At 40.6% G+C, this 23219-nt stretch overlaps 1 protein-coding gene across 3 annotated transcripts in view; it reads left to right on the plus strand.

Moving 5' to 3' along the window:
* INTS9 (integrator complex subunit 9) overlaps positions 1–23219 on the plus strand; it is a 73603-nt gene that overhangs the window by 11687 nt on the left and 38697 nt on the right. For all 3 annotated transcript variants that reach the window (XM_061990583.1, XM_061990581.1, XM_061990582.1), the window contains 6 exons: positions 1258–1320; positions 4696–4835; positions 6411–6497; positions 10765–10885; positions 12894–13028; positions 18365–18476. In XM_061990583.1, the coding sequence (XP_061846567.1) occupies positions 1258–1320; positions 4696–4835; positions 6411–6497; positions 10765–10885; positions 12894–13028; positions 18365–18476 (658 nt within the window). The remainder of the gene's footprint in view (positions 1–1257; positions 1321–4695; positions 4836–6410; positions 6498–10764; positions 10886–12893; positions 13029–18364; positions 18477–23219) is intronic.

Genomic DNA, 23219 nt, shown 5'->3' on the forward strand with positions numbered 1-23219 from the left:
TTGCACAGCGTCAATGGAAATCATGTGTTAAAAATTCAAAGGCAGCATCTCTTACCTTCACCTTGACCATTGTAACTGCTTGGAGTGGTAAATTCTTTGACCCATGCTGGAAAAAGGCAACAGAAGGAGTCAAAGGGGGATGTTTTATCATGTCGGGTGGATGTTCCTGTTATAGCACTCTCCGGATGACAGTTATAAAACTTAAGTCTGGAAGAGGCATTGAAATTTGCTGCAGTCTAGTTTTAATCATTTTGAACTCCCTTGAGATGAGGTTAGACTTCTGCCACTAGATGTAATTGCTCATTTGTTATTAGTTGGCAGGTCCACTGTAATTATTAAGAATTGTATTCAATCTTTAATTCTGTCATTCTGAAGCTGTCTGAGACCACTCACTTTGGGACGAGCAAAGGGAAGCATCCACAAGAGAAGGCAAAGTGGATGATAGGTGGCCCGTGAGGTGTGTGAGAACTAGAATTGGGAATATTTTTGTTCCATACATAACCCTGAAGAATATGACTTTTCATGTGACAAAGATTTCTGATGTCAGCCTTGAAAAAAAGAGGAAGAAAATAGAGGACTAGAGATCCAGTAGAGATGAATCTAACAAAAGGTGCCACATGGAGCTTAGATCGCCAAAAGGTATTTCATGCAGTGCTATGAGACAGGTTAAAAAAAGGGGCTAAAAATTGTATTCTGCTCCTAATAAGACAGAAAAGGTTTGATATTCTTGGGAACCAAAACTAAATTCCAAACTTAGAAGATAGCCAGGGCAATTGTGAGATAACTGTGCACACCTTCTGGGTCAGGAGAGCAGCAGCTCCGGAAAGACTGGTCTTCACAATTCACTTTTCATTTCATGCGGATTCTGGTAGATAAAGTCAACTTGCATTGTTACAGATTTCCCAGGCAACACGTCTGCAGTTGGAAGAGCAAAACAAACACAGCTTCATAGGACAACACCTCCTTCATGGCCCAAGCAAAACCAGTCAGGGGTTACCAGGGTCTCTCCTTACCTACCTGAGTGCTATCTGTGTTCCTCCAAACAAGGATCTGACTTCTTGAAGTCCCAAGCAGCTTCATCTTGCATGAAAGCAATTTCAGCAGGTCTGCTTGGAGCCAATTGTATGTAGAAGGGGGATAAACATCATGCAGTAAGGGACTGGAAATTACTTGTGATAAAGAAAAGGTTTTGAAAGTACAAAATCTGCTGCATTGGAATAACATTGTGTCTTCTCTGGTGTTGCACTTTTCTTACAGGAACTAAAGGAGTGTTCTGGCCATGTGTTTGTAGACTCTGTGCCTGAGTTCTGTTTACCAGAGGTGAGTTTATTTAAGGCTTACTGAAAAATATTATTCCAATCATGTGGGAGAAACTTGCTAAATTCTTATTATCAGATTAATACTAATTTCTTAATAAATAGCAGTACTAAAATCTCCATGTTGTTAAGGTGCATCTAATACCTGTGACACTGGAAAAAGGATGGAAACAGCCCTTTTCAACAATGATTTTGGAAGACTTGAGCAAATCAATATCTCACAGAAGAATAAGACTTAACTGTCCCTTTTTATGGGCCTTCTAAAGACAGTGTGACAAAGCTGGACTCGATTATGACAGGATACGTGTGCTGATCTAGATAAGGGCAGTGAATGAAGACAAGGAAAACTGCTTGTCTCTAACCACAGATGCATGACCTGCCTAGTGGAGCTTCCCTAGGGAGCCGACCGTGTGGTTAAGCCACTGTTTGATTCTGCTGGGCTACAGTCAGACATGCTGTTCTGCCAGCAGCAAATTTAGTTCAAGAAGTTTTGCTGTCTTCTTAGCTATTTGTCACTGCATCTTTGAGGGAAGAACTGTACCTTCATATCCACTGACATAACTGCAAGTTGCTTCTCAACCTGTTTGGTTTTTTTCAAGAATATCTGGCTTTAAACAAAAAAAGCAAGATTATTGAGAATGTTTGAATTAACTGGGCTTACTTGGCTCAACAAATTTACAGTGTATGTAGGAGAGCTGAAGAAGTAAAAAACTGAGCAGAGTTGTGGGGACGATGGGGAATAGCCTTGGAATAGTATGCTCTCTCCTCAGCTGTATTCAGACTGATGACATCACTTCTTTCATTTCATGTTGGGATGTTTTCTCTGTCTTTCAAAAATGGAGACTCTTGCTTTTGGGTAGCAATTTTTTTTTTTTTCCTTTCTGCCTGATCTTGTTGACAGGAAGTACAAAGCAGCCTCAAAGGTTGTTGTCACATTGCTGAGGTTCTGGCAATAGCACTTCTGTCAGCTGATTTCATGCAATTCACCTTTTGCAGCTTCTGAGTCTTGTAATCTTGATTCTTAAAGCAAGTTGGCAACTCTAGTACTGATTTTGGCAAGGGATAGCAACAAATCAACATTTCAACTGTGATTCAAATGAACTGTGTTCAATTGTTTGTCTTCGCCAATAGGAATGGATATAATTAGTCAAAAAAAACCCAAACAAACAAACAAATCAATACTCTAATAATTCTGGGTTCTTGTGTGCTTTCTGGCTACTGATCTGTGGAAGGGAAAGATGTAGGAAGCATCTCTGTGCCCAAAAGTGCCGTTATATCCCAGATCCTTGGAAGAGTGGAGTTTATGTTCTGGACTCCATTTGGAATTGAGACCATGCTCAGGAATGCTAACCTACTGGGGTTTAGGGTACTTCAGCTAGGCTTCCTTTTTGAGCTGGAAACTAGCCATATGTGTACCCCTAAACATGACTACCGGGGAGTTGATGCTTCGTTATACCGGTGTCATCACTGAATCTAACTCTGTTTTCTGGCAGTTTATGTTACAACTAGAAGACAGCAACCAGCTGCACATGTCACTGTTGTACGGACTTTACAAATGGCCTCTCAAATGCTTCTGTTTCCAAAGTTTCTGCCAGATGCCAACTCTTCACTGCAAGCACTGGGAACGGATCTGCTAGTGATTCACAACTCACATCTCCAGCTTCAGGGGCTCCCCTGCCTGGAGGACAGTTCAGATGTCATGGCAGATGAATGCATCAGCAGAGTAGAAATTTGCTGGTGTTTGGCAGTACAGTATAAGGAAGAGCTTGTGTAAAAGAGACTTTTTCTTTGTCTCATACCACATCACTTTCTTATGAAGAAACTTGCCTGCAAAAGCAGTTAGAGAATCACAGTATCACTTCCAGGAACACCATTTCCAAAGAAAGCCAAGTTTTTAATGTAATCCAGAAGCCACAAGGTGATAAGAGGCTGTCTCAGTGCAGAGTACGCTTCCATGTGTCAGAGTGCAGGGTGAAGCCCTCTCTGCTTGGCAGCCTCCTGGTCTCTCTCACTTCACATTCAGGAAGCATTTTTCAACCTCTTCACATCATAGGCACTTTGAGTAAGATTGCCACAAGTCCCAGGGAAGATTTTACTTTGTTTTGGTTTTGACACCCTTTTCATCCTATTAGTAAATGCTTCTAGGATGCTGAGACATGAGATACTTAAGCTTGAAAATGGTAGTCTGTATCTTCCTGATGGCTTGCTGGGCTGGAATTCAGCTCAGGGCTGACTGACTCCCCCCATTTCATTCTGTAAGGTCTGGACACAGACAAAAACCAAGCCATGAAGGGCCGTCATGGTAGGAGGAGGTGTCAGCAGACTCTGATGCCCTGCAGTGAGTGTATTTCTACCTGGCAAGCTTCACAAGATTAAAGGATCCCCTGTCGTGAATCTGAGGATGTACCCACTGTACTTGGCTTGGAGATCATGCCTCCAACATTAGCTGTGATCATGGATTGAAACCGTCAACATTTAGCTATGAGTTAAGCAGCTTGTCACCAGAGCACTGTGTCAGCCCTCTGAAAAGCTGAGTGACCTACTTTCTTGCCTTTTTGATTCAAATTGCTGGACCAGGCCTTGTAATCAGATAATATGTGCTTGATGAGTGTTGAATTCCATTAGCTGCTCTATAATAACTGAGTTAGAGGTCGTATATCTTGTAAATTTCCGACTTGACACCATTTGTGTTATAGCATTACCAGTAAATATTTCTAATTAAAATTCCTTTAACAGTGTGTGAAATCTTCTTTCACTCTCTGAACTACTGTCTTAACTGTCACATCAAAACAAATTGGACCCACCCATCTGTTTTGTTGTATTCTGTGAATGAGTTTAATCTCCTGCTGTAGAAAATGTGAATGATAAAGATGCCAGTTAGAGAAAATATGAGAATTATTTTAAGAATATGAATAAATACAGTGTAAATTTACCTCTAGGGCTCCTGGGGCACAGTACCACGTGCCACATAAAAGACACCCTGCTACCTTGGTACTGCAGAAGTTTTGGGTGTCTGCTCAGTGTTCCCCCCTAAGGAAGTAAACGTCAGTCGTTTGATAAAAGTGTAATCATAGTGCCTCTCTTAACAGCAGCCATTTCATTACATAAGAGATAGACAAACCCAGGACATATTTTCCTTTTTGGATTTGAGAAGGAAAACATGTTAGGGTTTTTTTTAAATAAATCTTTTTAATTTAAAGGAAACATTAGTCTTTGCCAGATCTGAGACATGTCCCCCTCCTGGCTTTCTTTAATAAACCAATTAAATTCCTACAATGTGAAGTTTAAAAAAAAAAAGAAATGAACAAGAAGGTTTTCTGCCATTGCTTAAACTGCATGAAAGGGTTACATGTTGCTTCTCTCTTTCCTCTGTTTTCAGACTGAGCTGCTTGACCTCTCCACAGTAGATGTAATCTTGATCTCAAACTATCACTGCATGATGGCGTTGCCCTATATCACAGAGTACACAGGATTCACTGGCACAGTGTATGCCACTGAGCCCACTGTTCAAATTGGCAGGTAAAAAGCCCCTTAATATTCTCTGTTCCTCTTTCATCACTGCTAAGGAAAAGTGTAAAGGACAATATGGGTAAAGGAGTGGTGGCTAATGTTCCAAAGAGGCTCTTAGGCAGTAGCTGAACTACAGCCAAGTCCTTAGTGCTGCAAATGTGTTAACTCAATGTTTCTCAACTTCTGGAACCATCTGTCTTCAACATTTACAGCAGGTGCTTTTTGCTAAGTCCAGGCAGTAGGTTTAGGATAGTAGATCTTGAGTAGGCTGAGACACCTTGAGCAGAAATTACTGTATAGCCAGCTTCAAACCTTCAAAAACCATGAATCAAAGATCTCTCCCGCTCCTCTCTGTTCCCCTTACAGAAAGGAGGAATCACCAGTCTCTTCAACAATAAATTTCTTTAAGATTACCGCTTTGCAGTTTTTCAGCATTTGAAATTCATGTAATCACACTTTTCTGCACACCATGGAATGGGATTTAAAGTTCATCTCAAGTGACAGCTGAGATACATAAGCTCTGAACTCTTAAGAAAGAAAAAAAGCAGAAATATGAGATCGAAGTAGGAAGTGAAAGGCCTGACAATGCAGTCGAAAACTTGATTATCAAATTTGGCAGTCATCTCTTACAAAGTTGTCTGTCAGTTGGATAGGTCAATACCAAAAGCTTCAGGTTAGACTCTAGATGAAGTCTAACTGAACTTACGCTGTGTGCATCTCTCATGCAGAACGGCTGCCATGTTCAATAATTAGAAAGCAGATTAGGCCATGGTATCTGAACTACTCTGTAAGCATTTTAGGACAGGAATCTTTGTCTATTAAAGGTCCTATGCAAACTTTCCATGACAGAGTAATTCTGTCTTTGTGTAAAAACAAACAGAAACTGGAGGCCCTTGTAGAAGAAAGGAATTGTATAAATATGAACTAGAAGTAGACCTCTGGAGTATTGGTGGCCCATAGCTGAAGATAACAAGCACAGTCTTGTTGGAGAGCGTACTAGTGTGCTCCTTCTCATCCCAAGAAATTCCAGATGCCATTCTTCTGGAGTTACATCTGTCACCTCCTATCTTCAAGGGGAAGCATGCATGCGAGTACAAATGCTGTTTAGTTTTGTGCAGTGAAATCTGCAGTGGCAGTTTTTACTGTTTGACATTTTTCTATCTCAGATTGTGCATGTAGACAAGGAGGGTTCACTCTGACAACATGTTTGACTTCTCTTAAGTGAGAAACATGCATCAGATAACAAGTTTTCTTTACATTTTTTTTCTCCTTCCATATGACAGTCAGGAACAAAGAAATCACCTTGTGCAGCAGGAGATTTGGGGAGTTCCTTTTTTCCTACCATTTTCCAAATAACCCATAACCCAATGGGCCAGATCCTCTGCTGTCACAACCAGGCAGGCAGAACTGGACTAACAGTGGTAGCATTTGTGAGGGATAATCGCTGTGATGTCTCTGTGGGAAGAACCTCTCTTTAAAACTGCCTAATATTGTTACAATTTCTGTGATAGCTTGGAAACATTTGGGACAAAGTTCTCTCCTGTGAAAGGCTGCAATACTAATTTAGTTATTATGTCCTTTCAGACTTCTCATGGAAGAACTGGTGAATTCCATTGAACGTGTGCCAAAGGCTCAGTCTGCCTCCATGTGGAAGAACAAGGAGGTACAGAGGTAAGGAGAAAGTCACCTGGAAAAGGTGACTGTCCTAAAACACTAACCAAAGTTTAGAATTCACTGTAATGATGGATTAGCAGCCATGGTTGAGGTTGCTTCTACCCTTAAGCAGAAAATAAGCCTAAGAGGTTTACAACTATGATTCCTTGTGTCTATTCTGAAATGGTTTGCACATTGTTGATCTTCTGAACAACTACACCTTTGATTCTTGGAGGAAGACCTGGTAACACAAAAGTCTCCCCTGATCTACCTTCACATAGTTAAGCTCGACAAGGACAGATAAAAACAGCAGATCATATGTTTGTATTAACATCATAAAAAGTTTTTGAAGTTAATAGGCGAACTTAATTATATTGCATTTAATTTCATTTTGATTTTAAATTATATTTATATTCATGTTTGCTGAAATGCTAAGAAAGTTAAGTTAGAACTGTTGGAGGCCACAGGTGGCCAACTTGAGAGCAGTGCTATCTTCCTTCCCAGAGCTACTGCAGCCTGTCTTACACTTGGAGACCAGAGTTAGAGTTTTTAAAAATTTTCAAAGCTTGGGAACAAATTGAAATGTGAATGAGAAATGTTACTTGGAAGCTTCATGTCCATTGTTTCATCTATATGTAAAAACAAAGCACTCAAAATTAAAGTCCTCTACATCTTAAACTTTGAAAGCCTATGTAATCTAAACATTATCCATACAGTTTACTAATTGCAAATAATACTTTCCTTGGAAATAAAAACAAATTTAGGTGCACATCATGTTCAATGGAGGAGACAGTTTTGTTTTTAGCACATTGTAAAGATAGGGACGGTTGATTAGCAAGTTATTTTTAAAAGCTGCTTTGTGCATTTGTAATTGATCTCTCATTTTCTGTTCCTAATTCTTAAAATGGCTTGGCTTAGAAATTTACTAAAATTCCATTATTTAATATGTTGTAAAAGCAAAGAAAATAATCCAAATTAACATATGTTTATTCATATACTATACTCCCCTACTGACTTTAGGAGCAGTCTGACCTCAGCCCTGTAACTCTCACTCTTCTGAAGAAGACAAACAAAACACAGATGGAAAACAAAACTAAAGACAATAGAGTTGATCAGGATTTTCTCAGGATGCATAGTCTGTCAGAATAGCTTTAAAAAAAGAGAAAAATTGGAGTCTCCTGGCCTGACTGGACTCGCTCCTGAAGCTCTCAGTGATGTGAAGAGAGAGAACTGGAGCCATTACACTTGTCACACTACTGCGTGTGTTTTGTATGCATGGTTTAAAGGAGGATCATATATCTAGGAGCTCATTTAACGTTGCTTTCCTGGTGGTCGTATTTTAGAAAAAGTGCTGTCTAGCACTTTATGTGCCGTTGCCTATTCCAGAGGAAAACACAGAGAGGTAATCTCTGTTCTGATCCAACTACTGTAGAAGGCTGGAGTCTTTTTATTGGAGAGATGTTTAAAATACATTTTTCTGTCTCACAGTGCTTGGAAAATATCATAATAGTGATAGTTCCTCCTTGGTACTACCAAGTAGCTGTTGTATTGGAGTACCAGTGGAGGTAGTAGAAAGGTGTAAGAACCTACCCCTGGGGACAGATGATGTCCTGTCACCCTTACAGGACCTCTGTAGAGCACAGGGCATAAAATGCACACCTTGCCCAAACATGAGACAAAGTCAGAGCAAAGAAATGCTAATCTAGTGCAGATAGCCAGTTGTAACTAGAAGCTCTGCAGCTGTTTAGTAATAAAACTTCATATATAATGAACTCTGCCAATATAGTACAAACCAGTGTTGTTTGTGAACTGGAACACGACAAATATGAACTCTCTGTCTGATTGTGTGATTTCCTGAGTTTCACCCTTCATCTCCTTGTGCTTCTGTAAAGTGCAGCACCTATCCACCATGGAGTATACACAGGGACTTATTAATGTTTGCAAAGTGTTTTGAGATTCCTGGAGACAAGTGTCATGCAAGCATGAATGGAACTGATAATTATAGCATGTGAGCAAACGTCTACCAATCCACAAATTAACACCTGGCTGATAGCACATGCGGGGTTGGACTGACATCCGTTATTTAAGAAAATGTGATCCTTGGTGAATTTTCTTCTGAGTCCTTGACTGTTGCTAGAACAGAATACTTATTACTTCAGAATCTAACATCAATTTTCCAGGCTGATCAATCACCATTACTGCTTTACAGTTCAGCTAGTTCTACTCTAAATAGTTGGTATAAAACACAAAGTATTGTCATCTTCATTAGACAAAGCATTGAAGCATTTTAAATGCAAATACTGTATAAAATATAATAAGTTCATTATAGTAGCTTACATTTTTCCATTAACAGATCCAGTCTGAACTAATTGCTTAGCAAGTTTTATTACCATTAGTTTTTATTTTAAATGATCAATCTTATGGAAGCTGTATAGGTGCTCAGCCAGGGCATCTTTCACCAGGATTCAGGGGGCCAAAGAGGAAGTTTGCCTTATGAAAGACACTTTGTTGACTACCTGTTTGATGATTTCTTACATCTTTCTATAAAATATGTGAAACAACTGTTTCCTGAGACGGTGTGGACAAGAGAGGCCAGCATTCTGATCTAGTTTGGTACTGTCATCCTCCTCGCCCTTCAAACAGGAAAACCTTATGTCATGTACTAAATGTTATCCTTTGCATCAAACAGGAGGAACTGTCTCTGTATAGATGCCCAGTTAAGAATGCAAGACTCTGAGTTTCTTAAGCATAAATTTTGTATCTTAACCACTGGGCTATGCTGCTTCACAATACCTGTATATCTGTTTTATAGCTGTAGATGACTGCCCTGGTTGTTATGAGGTGATCCATAATAAGATGTTGCTACAGTGTTAGTAGATTCACTCCAGACTTTAACATATCCTCTAGGAACTTTCTGTACACATTTTAAAAGCGTGAGTGACAGGTTGCGTGCCAACAGACAGACATCTGAGGAACCATCAGTCCTCTGTATGCCACTCAGGGAAGAATGAAACCACCAGAGACTGGTTCCACTGGTCTTTGTTAGGGATCAGACTACATTTACAGCAGAGCCAGAGAGTCAAGGCTAATAGAAACTTTACTTGGGTCACCAAGGACAATTCCCCACTTTTCTCCATTACCTGGAGATATATTCTCCCCTTCCCAGAAGAGAAGCTCCTGAAAGCATCCAACACTAAATGCTTCTTATGGTAGGTTAAAGGCTTTTACAGGCAATTTGCTTCAGTGGGATAGTGGACAACGATCCACGTTGTTTGGCCTTTTGTTGCTTATGACTTCCCAAAAAAAGACCTTGAAGGCTTTGTTTGTTTCCTTAAGCACAATGCTTTCAGCCAGTGTGTGCTGGAATTACAGTTATCTCACTAGACCTGTACAGCAGTCTTGGCAATAGCTGGCCTTAGTCCTTTCTTCAGTATCTTGAATTATGGAGGAGTTCACTGTCCTAGTAGATATAACAATAAATTAAATTCCTTTAAACAAATTGATCAAGGAAACTTGACCAATTTCCATAAATCTTTGGAAATTGGTTTGAATTAGCCTTTGATTTAGCATTGGTTTAATATACAAAGAAAAAAAATCCTATTCTTATGCATTTGGCAGCTATGCTGCTTCCTGCCTCAGTTCGTGTTGCTGACGAAGATTTATTTCCCTTGAAGTTAGCCATCTCTCTTACAGCCTGTGACATTACAGTTCACTTTTTCCCTTGACAACACTGTTCAGATAACTTGCAATGTCTGTGAAGAGCAGAATGGATGGATTTTACTTTGGTGTAAAATATCTTAAATACTTCCGTGTAGGAGATTTCAAAGAGCTCTGCAGCGTCAGCTAATGTATCCTTGCCAGTGCACTCAGAAGGCAAGTGGGGTATCCAAGTTGAAGACAGGGAAACTGAGGTGCAGGGTCAAATGGTGAGAGACTGGTGACAAAATGAGAGCAGAGACAGCCTTTGTTCATAGTCTGATAGCTGTATTTTAATCACAAGATTGTGGCTGTTTTTTAATTCTTAAAAGTTGCTGTAACACCTTCATCACAGCTACTTTGTTGATGAAAGGGCCGGATGGGAACAACAGAGCTGAAGAGTGAGGCAAAATGGGCAGTGTGGTTCAGCTCCTCAACAGGCAGAAAGTCTTCCTCCTGACTTTGAAGCACCAGACATATTTAAAATAAAAAGAATAAAGAGAAAAACCCTAAGATCTGGAGTATATAAATGGGAATAAAAGCTGCTGGTCCATCAGGAGGTTCTGAAAATGCCCATTGATCTTTGCAGATTGCTGCCGGCCCCTCTGAAGGATGCAGTGGAGGTGTCTATGTGGAGAAAGTGCTACACGATGCCAGAAGTGAATGCTGCACTCAGTAAGATCCAGCTGGTGGGGTATTCTCAGAAAATTGTGAGTACCTGTAAAGCTGTTCTCAGGTCAATAGTAACAGCTTATTGTTTCCCAGCTCTTCTCTGGAAATGCCTTTCCTTTTCTATTTTCCTTCTAAATCCCATGTAAGAACTAGTTACAGTAGCCTAGGAAAGCAAGACAAGATTATACTGAGTGTCCCTCAGTCTGCTCCCCGGGAAAGGTTCTTGTTTGGTGAGATCAGAGAGTGTCCATTTGTTTCTCCTCTTCCTCAGGGAGGCCAATTTTAAGACGGCATACCTTGAAATTTGGAGTTGATGACTGGCCCACTGAGAGCTGGGATGATGTACCAAATGAATGTATCCTCTCTCTCTGTAAGCCACATCCCCTTCTGAGTTTATGGTATCTCACTTCTGGGAATCTTTTGAGTGCTTTAGCCTCTGCTTTCTTTTATACTGCAAATTAGGGATTGTAAACAAAACCTAATGGTTCGACCTGAACTTCAAAAACTTCTTTCCCAGAGTTCCCAGCTAACATTTGTTGTCTATAATGCCACTGACTAGAATCGAGTATAGTTTCTAGAATGAACTGAACTAACAATTTAGTAGCTTGCAGATACACTGTTCCCTTACAGCTTGTAGGCAGCACGTGGGACACCGTATTTACTGTTGTTGCTCAGAGCTGTAGGGAATAAAAAGGTAGCTAAACTGAATTGTTCGCACAAAGCTTTTTTTTTTTTTTTCCCCTAAGCAATGAGTGACTGAAGTTTGGAGACTGCTGTTTATGTGTAAGATAGTTTGGAACAGTAACCAGTGCTGCTGTGTACTACATTTGGTGGATTTGGGTTTGTGTGGTGCTGCATTACAGTTGGTGAAAAAAGACCCTGAACCGTCACTAATGTGACTGCTCACATAAGTAACAGCTGCAGCTTTGAGAGCAACTGGACAGGTTGAGGGCATTTGGACTCCTCAGTGTCACTGGGTGTTACTGTTCATTTTTTACTGTCCTCACACTATGGATGTATCTCACCTAATTTTAGGTCTGTGCATCTCAACCGATCATTCTTTCGTAGTTCCTGACAAAAGAAACATATCTCTTTCCTAAAGCTAACTTTTAAAATTATCACACTCTAATTAGTCAGTTAACCCCAAACTGAGTGGCAGCATCAAGAATGTTTTGTTGTCTTTTTCACGTGGCTGCATATCAGCAGAATACAGAGCCTTGGTTTACACACTCTGAGAGATGGAATCCTGCCTTGTTTTGCAGTGCATCCAAATATATATTGAGATACTAGAAAAACCATTAGTATTGCATGAACCAGATGCTTGTTCTATTATTCAGTAACCAGAAAGTAGAGCACATTAATGAGTTATACATGGAGGCTTAATTTTCCTTTCTCCAAAACAGGAATAACGCATTACTGTGTACAGATAAAGCAATACACTTTCTAATGACACCTGGAAAGGAGACAACTGTTGGGTTGCTTATGCTTAGAGCCAAAACTGAAATTTGGATTGAGTTTGCAGAGTTTTTTTTCTGAGTCACCAGTAGATAGCATTTAAAAAGAAATGAACTTAGAAACTGAGTGTGTTTGAAGCTAAGTTTATGTTTTCTGTGGCAAAACAGAGTTTTCCATCAGTACAGAGCTACTTGTCCTTTCTTCTTTCCTGATGGACAATACTAATAAAATTTGCCTAAGGGAGTACAGAGTCTTCAAACATGTAAAGCTCCTACAGTCTTCTTCAGTAAAGCAAAGGCAGACAGAGGATCAACACCCAAGTTGATTCCTCCATTTAGAGTTATGGTTCAGTGCCACAGAATTCATACGCCAGACAGACTCTAGGCATTACCTCACAAAAACCTTTTCTCAGAGCGTGTGTCCTGTTAGACACAGGAAAACAAAACCAACAGACATAAAGTTCAACTACCTTCATAAAGGCTTTGAGTAGCAGAACTACTTTTAAAATTAATATCACTGTGATGATAAAATAACCTTTCTGACTTCTTTTGCAGGCTTGCTCAAGTTAATGTCTCTTGTTGGGTGTTTCAGGAACTGTTTGGTGCTGTGCAGGTCACCCCTCTCAGCTCCGGTTACGCTCTTGGAAGTTCCAATTGGATTATCCAGTCACACTATGAAAAAGTTTCCTATGTTTCAGGATCTTCTCTACTTACAACACACCCTCAGGTACAGCCCCTGATTTTTGTTTGTCCTCTATAGGGGTAAGTGGTTTTGCTCAAAGAAAATTGAGGGGCTCACTGCAGCTGGGATCAGGTGTAGTACAGAAGGTATACCAAGGTAAGTCTGTAAGCAGTGAGCTAACATGATGGACACTGAAAAGAAATACTTCCCTAGTAAGTGGGGAGGTATCAGTAGTTACTATGGAAAGATAACTAAAATTCTTTGTTATCAATGATTTGATGATAAGTTGCCAGCTGTGAAATTCTCCTTCACCTTAAATAGGAAATTCTCAACAGAGTTAAACAATAGAACATTAGTGACTTTTTTTAAAAATGCATATTTCATTGAAGAGTCTTTACAGACAGTTCACAGACTGCTTCTATATCACTTCTGAAACATCCTTCCTTGGGAGAAATGATGGCTAACTGGCTGCCAACTTTTCCACCCTGCTCTGCTAAGGGCAAAGTCTTTATAGTGCTGTAGATGTAATTTCCAGTAAATTAATTCTCTCTACATCCATAAATTCTTAGTGCAAAAAACGGCTTGAAGTTTGCAGTACTGTGTGCTTCAGAAGTTGTCGAAATAGTTAAAAGCAATATTAGCAGCAGGTATTTAAAATAATTCAGAAAATATGTCAGGTTCACGATCAGTAAGTAATTTCCCCTAAGGTAAAGCTCTGCTTCTGAGCATCCTTCATTTGAAAGCTTGCTCTCAGGAGCTGAACAACTACAATAGATAAACCATCCTTAGTAGTCTGTCTGTACTTAGCTGCACGCAATGTATCAGAGACTCTAAATCCCTTTTTCTCCTCAGCCTCATACTGGCCTGGGTTGTGCTATTTCGTCCCCATGTAGTGAAGGAGCAACAGTATTTGACAATATATGAATGCAATATTCCTATGAGGAGCAACTGAACTGTAAGAAGTAGTTTGGTAACTGAGAGTGTTTCCTTTTCATTGACATGAGATGGTGATTCAGTTTGTCAGGTTAGACTTTTGGTAAAACCACTTTTTTAAGGAAATTACCTCCACGTGGCAGAGAATGGTGTGTGAATGAACTGCCTGGTAAGCACACAGCCCATGAGCAGCAATTCTGCACTCACTCTCCGCAACCTGTGGCAGAAGAAGAGGCAGTTTCAGCTTTAACAAGTGCAGTAACATGTACTGTGAGGCCACCTGAAACCCTAGGGACTTTGCTAACAAGACTTGAAACCTGAACTATTCATTCTGCTGACAGTGTTGCTTTGTCCCAAGTGCTCTCCAAGCACCTCAGTCTTTAGCATGTGGTCCATTGCACTTTGCATTATTTTATACTAACACATGGTTTGACCAAATAGTTTACCAGATAGCTGAAATTAAATTCAATTTGCACTTTTTTGTTATTTACCACATCGCAAGTGTTACCAGATAACTTCTGCATATCAGATACCACCATTGTCTCTTTATTTGCTTCCAGATGCTTTTTGAAGACAGTGGATGGTTTTTGTCCAAGCTTAGCCGCTGTGAACACCACTACAGTCTACTACAATATGGTGATTCTGTAATGACTGGTGGTTTTGCCTGAGTTGCCAACCAGCTCTTCATTTATCTGATGTTTGACAGACAATATGTAATGAAAACAATGTCTTGATCAGGACAGAGTCAAAACTGCATTCAACAAATCAGCATTTTTTTCATTGGGCATAAAAAAATTGGTTTTCTAACCTGTTTCTCCATAGAATCATCATGAGCAGTCAAAATGAAATTCCCGTCTTTTAACAGCATATGAAAACAATCGCTGTCTTTTGTTTTAAAAAGAATATTCAATTAATCAGCATATGTTTATGTAAAAACATACCCAGAGTTTTCTGAATAGTAATAAAACCTTCTGGAAATATCTCTGTAGTTACTGAAAATGAGCTTCAGCTGACCATTTGTTTGTTTAGCATGCAAAGACACAGATTATTTGGCCATACAAATAGAAAAATACTTCTTCCTCTTGTTTAATATACACAGCAACAGCCTGGAAAGCGTTTCTTTCTCTCAAGGTACAAACAGGGTAAGGTTCATCTCACCTAACCAAAACTACTCACCCAGTCTTTCCCTCCTTCTCCCTTTCTGCCGGCACTGGGATTTAACTGCTGGCATAGTGGAGATGGCAGCATGGGTAGGAATTAGCATGGGAAGAGAGTGTGGTCACTTCTGTCATATAAATTACAGCTTAAGGTTTTCTCAAATGTTAAGTTACGTCTAGGTTACTTCTATAATCAGCACAGAGTTATGGTATGTCTGTAATAATCAGTCCAGGAAGGCTGAGGGAGCTGGGGCTCTTTAGCTTGGAGGAGACTGAGGGATGACCTCATTAATGTTTAAAAATACATAAAGGGTGGGTGTCAGGAGGATGGAGCCAGGCCCTTCTCAGTGATGTACAATGATAGGGCAAGGGACAACGGGTACAAGCTGTATCATAAGCGGTTCCAAAGACATACAAGGAAAAATTTCTTCACTGTGGGTGTGATGGAGCACTGGAACAGGCTGCCCAGATGGGCTGTGGAGTCTCCTTCTGTGGAGACATTCAAAACCCACTTGGATGAGTTCCTGTGTGACCTACTCGAGGTGGTCCTGCTCTGGCAGTGGGGTTGGACTAGACAATCTCCTGAGGTACCTTCCAGCCCTTGAGAGTGAGCCAGTTATCTTAGACATGGCTCGGGATGCACAGAGTAGCTGGAATTGGGTGTTGACTGTTTGGTGAATCTTGGATGCAGCAGCAGGAGTAACTTCACAAGTGAAGGAGTAACTTTTTCACAAGTGAAGGGTTGAACAAGACCATATTCATAGCTGCAGAAAAGAACTGAGGAGCTTTAAAAGATTTGTTTGGGAATTTGGTCTGGCACCATTAATTGTTCCCTTTACTTCTGTCTTCTAGTAGATGTACTGAAAATTTTTGCCTCACTTTTCACTAAGGCTGGAATTGGCACCTTTGCCACTGAAGTGGAGAACAGGAGTTGACAGGTTCAGACATGTCACTAAAAGCCTTTTAAGACATATTCTTTACATTAACCCACAGAAATCAATGCAAGCCCTCTCAGTGCAGTAGCAGCTAAAATTATGCTTATCTAATATGGCATAATCATTATGTACATTATCACAGGCAGATTCAATATGATTTTTTATTGCGTTATTGACATTTCGTTTTCACGGACACGCTGTGGAGAGTCAAAGATTGCAATAAGTCTCATGTAACAGGTCTGGTCCTACAAGCTGGTGCACACCATAAACAAAGTTGATATGAAATTCCTTTGCATGCTTAAGAGAGCAAGGTGTTTCTCAACTACTTGAGAATGGCACTGAGGGACCGAGCGAAAGAACTAACTGCACAATGAGCTTCTAAGTTCAGTAAAGGAAGTCTCTTTGTTAAGTCTCCTCTGATAGAAATCTTTCCTGGTTGGTGAGACTGAAGAGAGTCTTCTCAGAATAAATAACCACAAAACACCATGCAGCTGGCTACAGTTGCCTACCTTCACTTGGATGGTAGCTGTGGGAAGTGCATACCAGCCCAGGGCGAGGCTAAAAGTTACCTTTTCACCATAGCTAAAGGCATCTGCAGAGAGAGGAGAGGATTTTACCTTTTCAAGATTGAATTATGCTAAATTTTGGATATAAATAATACATATTTGTTCTGTAAATAAGAAATATTACACATAACTGTAACAGTCACACTTAAATGATGCTTCTGAATATCTATTCCGTGTTTCCTAATGGTGAGAAATGAGTATGCATTTTCATTCTGCTTTAATACAATGCCAATATCAAACATGGGAAAGTCTGAGCCTTTGTGCACAGTGGAGGCAGAAGCGATGTTTAACATCAGACTGTCTGCCAGAGGCCAAGTTACCACGCGATTTCTTTGGACCCAATAATCATCAACCTGTCTGCTAAATCTGTGAACCACAGGAAGCAGACATGGCATGAATAGATGCTTATGATGGGTACTGTCAGCATTTTAACCACATATCTGGGATTGTACCTATGACTGTAGGTCATCAGTATAACGTACACTGTCGACCCTGTGTGTCAGAGGTCACTTTGACATAACTTAGCCTCTAACACAGGCTTCAAAGAAAGGAATTGGAGGAGACCATAATGCTAGTCTCATTCACTAAGGGAGACTGGTAAGACAAGTTAAGTTTTCTATATTATTTTAGCTCTGCTGTTGCATTAGGAGCAGCACTTTTTGTATGGTTTTTTTGTTGCAGTTGAAGCTTTGATTTTTTACTTGTTTCCAGCTACTGGCTTTTAAGGAGATTCTTGTCTGTTTGGCCTAATATAGCTACATCAAGGAATTAATATGTGTGATTATTTCTTAGATAACAGGACAAGGGTTATTGAGATGAAGCTGGAACACAAAAAGTTCCACTTAAACATAAGAAAAAACTATTTCACTGTTCAGGTGACGGAGCCCTGGCACAGGCTGCCCAGGGAGGGTGTAGAGTCTCCTTCCTTGGAGGTCTTCAAGACCCACCTGGACATGTTTCTATGCAACCTGATCTAGGTGACCCTGCTTCTGCAGGGGGGTTGGACTAGATGATGTCTAAAGGTCCCTTGTAACCCCTACCATTCTGTGATTCTATGAAATAAAAATCATCAATATTAAGGAATCTAAACCAATTTATCTTTTCCACCAGCAGTAGCCATTTACCATTTCACAAAAACAGACTTCTAAAAAGGACTATGCAAACAAATCTCAAATGAATATTTGAAAGTCCTTACTGTAATACTACAGGCAGAAGAGCAGACTTCACAGTCAAGGGGCAGCCTGGTGTGGCATTCAGCTTCCTACACAAAGTTAAGGGCTTCAAGCCCGAAGTCCTTTGCTGGTCGTATGCCCTACAGAGAATCCACTGAATGGTTGAGGAAAATGGTACAGCCCTCTGTAGACAGTGAGCCCTGGAAATCAAAGCTGACACCTCAATTTGCAGAGCGAAGTGAGTTGGAAACTAGTGCAGGGAGAGGTAGGAATGCAAAGTGTCAAACCATACCTGGCTGTACTACAACATCCTCAGCAAATTGCTGCCTTCTCAATGTTCAGCTCCTGAGGCCATGAAACGATTAGTCTGTGGAGACTACTTCCAGTTGGATCCAGTTACAGTTCTGTTGTTTGTTTTGGGCTGTAGTATGCAGGTAAACAGTGGTATGTGTTTTTATTAACTCCAGTAAAGTTTCTGCAGATAGAGGGATGTTAAGTTTAAAGTTTTCCACGTGTTCTCCTCTTGGTCAGTGTTATATACCGCAGTCTTTTTTGTGCAGAGAAACCTGTATTATAACTCTCATGTTACTCATTTTGTTTCACTGTGTTCTGTTCCAGCCCATGGACCAGGCTTCTCTTAAAAACAGTGATGTTCTCATCCTGACGGGTCTTACCCAAATCCCTACTGCTAACCCAGATGGCATGGTAGGAGAATTCTGCAGCAACCTGGGTAGGTCGCTGAAATAATTTTTTTGCCGATTTTACAATCTTATTCATTGCTTTGGGTGGGAAATAATTCTGAGATTCCTGGAATTAAGTTGTCCAGCTATAGCTTCTGGCATAAAACTAGCTGTTTAGATTTTACGATGTGCTCCTGATGTCATTAATACAGTAAGTGCTTGGAGAGACACAAGTTGTACCTAAAATGTTTTGGAATGGAACAGGTATAATGAGATTTAATCATCTGCTGCTCTTGGGTTGACTAAGTATGTCGCTTAGCTGCCAATGGACTATGTGTTGCCTAGGTTTTGGATATTGTTCCCAGCTGAAATATTACTATTTCCTTCCTTTATATCAGCCAGTGTAAAATCTTTACATGCTTTTTTTATGACTTTCAGATTTGAAAACAAGCACATCTGCTTCCCTTCTTACACCTGATCTTTAAATATATGAAAAGCAAATAGCACAAACTCTGTTTTAAAAAAAATCAGGATATATTTATAGATCCCAGAAATATAAAACCTAATCAGATGCTTTCACAGCTGGAAAAGCTGATAATTGCAAAGCTGTGATATCAGTGTGAATGGCAGCATTTTCCAGTCTTTTCCAGCCTGTTTGGAATGTCACATCCAGTGCTAGTTTCTCCTTTTCTCCCCTTCCCCCACTTCAGTTGCTCTGTGCTCTCACCCTTCTGTCATCAAACTGCTTTCTCATGTCTGTCCTGCTGTATATTTCCTGTTCTTTTATCAGAGATCTTCCCTTTATTTTAAACTATCTACTTTTTACAAATAGGACTGAAAAGCTCATGATAGGAGGATTGTCACAAAGGTTATCAAAAGACATCAGGAGTCTAAATCAGGGAATCCTCCCTGTAAGCAAGTGTTCTGGTCCCCATCACACACCTGGGAGAAATTTGAGCTGCAGTATTTAGGTGACTTGCCTAAGGTTGCAGAATAAGGCTGAGAATTGAAGTGCAAACAATTCTTAGTCTTACTTTTTACACGTGAATGCACTCTTGGAAAAGAAAGAAACAACAATACTTTGGATTTTTTTTTTTCCCATTTTAAAATCCTGGTGCATATTCATAGATGCTGAATATCTGTATACTGTCTTACAATCCAGATATGAGACTGACATGGTACTGGAAGGCAAAGAATACAAAGGGTGTGGCAGATTCCTCCATCAATCTCCATCAAAATCAGACATCTTCGTTTAGGGCAAGTTTCAGTTCAAACAAGAGTCCTAGGTCCTGCTGTGGAGTGTACAGGTAAAATGTTGTGCCCTTTGTTTAAATGAAAAGACGAGTTACGAGGTCAGGGTGATTCTTTGTTGTGTAAATACCTCTTAAGAGAGTGTGATTTGGCATTTTGTAAGAACAATAATCTTGAATTACACTGAATATCCTCTCTGCCATCTGACATCTTGGCTTCAGCAGGAATCATGAGCAGATATCTAGAGAAGAGTAGAAGAGCAGGATGAGACAATGTAATATTTTCCCGTTGTAATTGCCTAGCCTTCAAGTATTTTCGTTTCAGGATTTCCCTGAATCAGACCTGACTTTTTTGTAGTTAGTAGTGTTCAGTGGACTTTTCTTCCAGGAAATTTGTTCAACCTCCCCTTGAAGCTGTGAAAACTCTTAACACCTATGACTTCCTTTCCTAAACCATTTGTATGTTTATATACGTGTGTGTATTACGGTCTGTGTTTTCACTGTTTCTAAGCATTGCTAATTTTATTACCCTATGAGATGTCACTGATAAGCTTTGATGACCTTCTTGTGCTGGATCCAGATGTGTTGCCCTTCTCTATCCCTTTATGAGTATTACTGTCCTTCTGACAGAGGATGGCCTGATCACATCCTATCATCTTACCTTAAACCATCAAGGAAACAAGTCTGAGCTGAAATGTTAGACTTTGTACTGGAGAGGCCGTGAAGTGGTTTGTGGCGTTCTGCTGCCAGTGTGCTCCAGCAAGCACACTGGTGGTCACTCGTGTCTCAAACTGCAATGCTGAGTAAACGAGGGTGAGACCATTTTTAACTAAAATGCTTTTAGAAGTTAAGCAAAGTGTTAGAGACATGGCTTGGGCTAAACCAAAATTCAAAAGATCAATGCATATAAATAAATGTGATACATGTGTAGGTACAGGTGGGTGTTGATCTGCACAAGTTGTTCTGGTTTACAGAAACATTCTGAACATTCTGATTCATGGTTTTGCAGAGGGTCTTCAAGACAGCTTCTATCTTGAAAGACACAAACTCAGAAAAATTAGAAAATTAGAGAAGACCTAAGGAAGATAAATACTTAAGATAATGCCATTGTAAGAATCTGGAATTTAAGAGGTATTTGCCTAAAAACAGCAACCTGAAGAAATTTAAGAAATCGATGAATGATACAATTGTAGGGCTGTCTTTTATGTGACACCAGCAGTATTTGCACATCTACTCAACATCAGGAGAAGAAATAGTGAATCAGTTTTCTTTCAAATGTGTAAAAAAGTCCAAAATGCAATAGATTACTGGGAAAAGCAACAGAGTAGGCAAGCTGAGCACAGTCGTTTTCATTTATATCTCCCATTTCCAAAATGTTCAGGAGACTTCACAAGAAGTTCAGAATACACCAGGTAAAAACTCTAAAGCAGACACGGGGAATTTACCAAAGATGTGTATCACGAGCTAGCAGCATGTTTGTGAATAAGTATTATGAAGTGAAAGTGTGAAAATTTCACCTTGATCTCTGTTTTCATCCCAGCATATAGAGCTGTAGACACTAATTGCCATTATTACCAAGGCACATGCGTGGTTACCTCTACACGTTGTGTGTGCAGCACTGACACCCTACTTTGTCGCGTCTCCAAGTTCCTCTCAGTTTAGTCCAAACTCCTTTTTTTATTGTGCTCAGCACTACAGCACCAGCACTCTGCAGCTCCAGAAAAGCAATTGTGTTTTTACATTGCCTTGGGCATCATCAGCAAAACTGCCAGACTGTCTGTAGGGACAGTTTGTGATATTTTGTGCTCGTGTGCAGTTGTGCTTCTGTGTGTGTGCGCATGTGTTTATATAAAGCAGGAAAGAGTACAGTTTGCTTTTTAGGTGCCAACTTGACCTTGTGGTGGCAGCTGTTCAAAAAGCAAGTATCTCATTGTGAGTTGTAAATTGGACAACTTGTTATAGAGCTACTGAAGGAGACTAAATTTGAAATGCCAAGATTATTATACAACTTTTATCAAGAGAGTACATCCATCACAGATAAATTAGGCTTTAAGCAGCTTTCAAGTATACGTGTCCTCTTAGTGACAGCTATAGAAAGTTGCCATAGTGGTGCAGAGAACCAGATTGGACCTGCTTCCATAGAAAGCAGTATGCTTATAAAGATTCTCATCCCTGTTTCAGAGAAGCTGAGAGGGAATTCTTATCCCTTTATGGAACCACTTAAGAGCACCCTCAAGAAGTATGCCTAGCTGTGCTGATTGCAGCACAACAAACTTACACCAAAGAACTCAGTTGTATATTCTCATCTGTGACCTCATCTCAAGTCCTGTGTCCAGTTCTGGGCTCCTCAGCTCAAGAGGGACAGGGAAGTGCTGGAGAGAGTCCAGCGCAGGGCCACCAAGATGATCAGGGGACTGGAGGATCTTTCGTATGAGGAAAGGCTGTGGGAACTGGGGCTGTTTAGTCTGGAGAAGAGGAGATTGAGGGATGATCTTATTAACACTTATAAATATCTAAAGGTGTCAGGAGATTGGGACATCGCTTTTTTCTATAGTAGCTAGCAACAGGACAAGAGGTAATGGGATGAAGCTGTAACACAAAAAGTTCCACTTAAACATAAGAAAACACTATTTCACTGTTCAGGTGAGGGAGCCCTGGCACAGGCTGCCCAGAGGGTTTGTGGAGTCTTCTTCCTTGGAGTTCTTCAAGACCCACCTGGACATGTTCCTATGCGACCTGATCTAGGTGAACCTGGTTCTGCAGCGGGGTTGGACTAGATGATCTCTAAAGGTCCCTTCCAACCCCTACCATTCTATGATTCTATGATATTCTAAGCCAAAACGTTATCACAGAGAACCTGGTCAGTGGTGGGATAGCTGTGTCTGCTGTCCTTTCCCCTCCTGAATATTTACCAGGCCAGTTTCATGCACTGAGCCACCAGGTACGTAAGAGTCAAAAAGGCCAGCAACCCTGGGTCACTAGCCCAGTGGGTAGGCGTGGTGGTTTAGCCGTGGCTGGCTGCCAGGTGCCCACCAAGTCCTTCTTTCACTCCCTCTCCTCAACTGGACAGGGGAGAGAGAAATATAACAAAGGGCTCACTAGTGGAGATAAGGACAGGGAGATCGCTCAGCAATTACCACCATGGGCAAAGCAGACTCAACTTGAGGAGAATTGAGTTGATTTCTTAACAATCAAAACAGAGTAGAGAAATGGAAAATACAAACTGAACCTTAAAACACCTTCCCCCACCCCTCCCTTCTTCCTGAGTCTCTCCCTCCACCCCAGCAGCAGTGCGGGGAGTGGGGAATGGGGGTTATGGTCAGTCCATCACAGATGGTCTCTGCCGCTGCTTCCTCTCAAGGTGAGGCCTCCTCACGCTTCTCGTGGTACAGTATGAGATTCCTCCCACGGGGTCAGAAGTCCTGACAGCAAATTTGTTCTGATGTGGGCTCCTCTCTCTCCATGGGTTCCCAGGTCTGGCCAGAAACTTGCTCCAGTGTGGGCTTCCCACAGGGTCACAGCCTCCCTCAGGCACCCATCCAC

This window comes from Colius striatus, chromosome 2 (assembly GCF_028858725.1).
Source record: "Colius striatus isolate bColStr4 chromosome 2, bColStr4.1.hap1, whole genome shotgun sequence".
Lineage (NCBI taxonomy): Eukaryota > Metazoa > Chordata > Aves > Coliiformes > Coliidae > Colius > Colius striatus.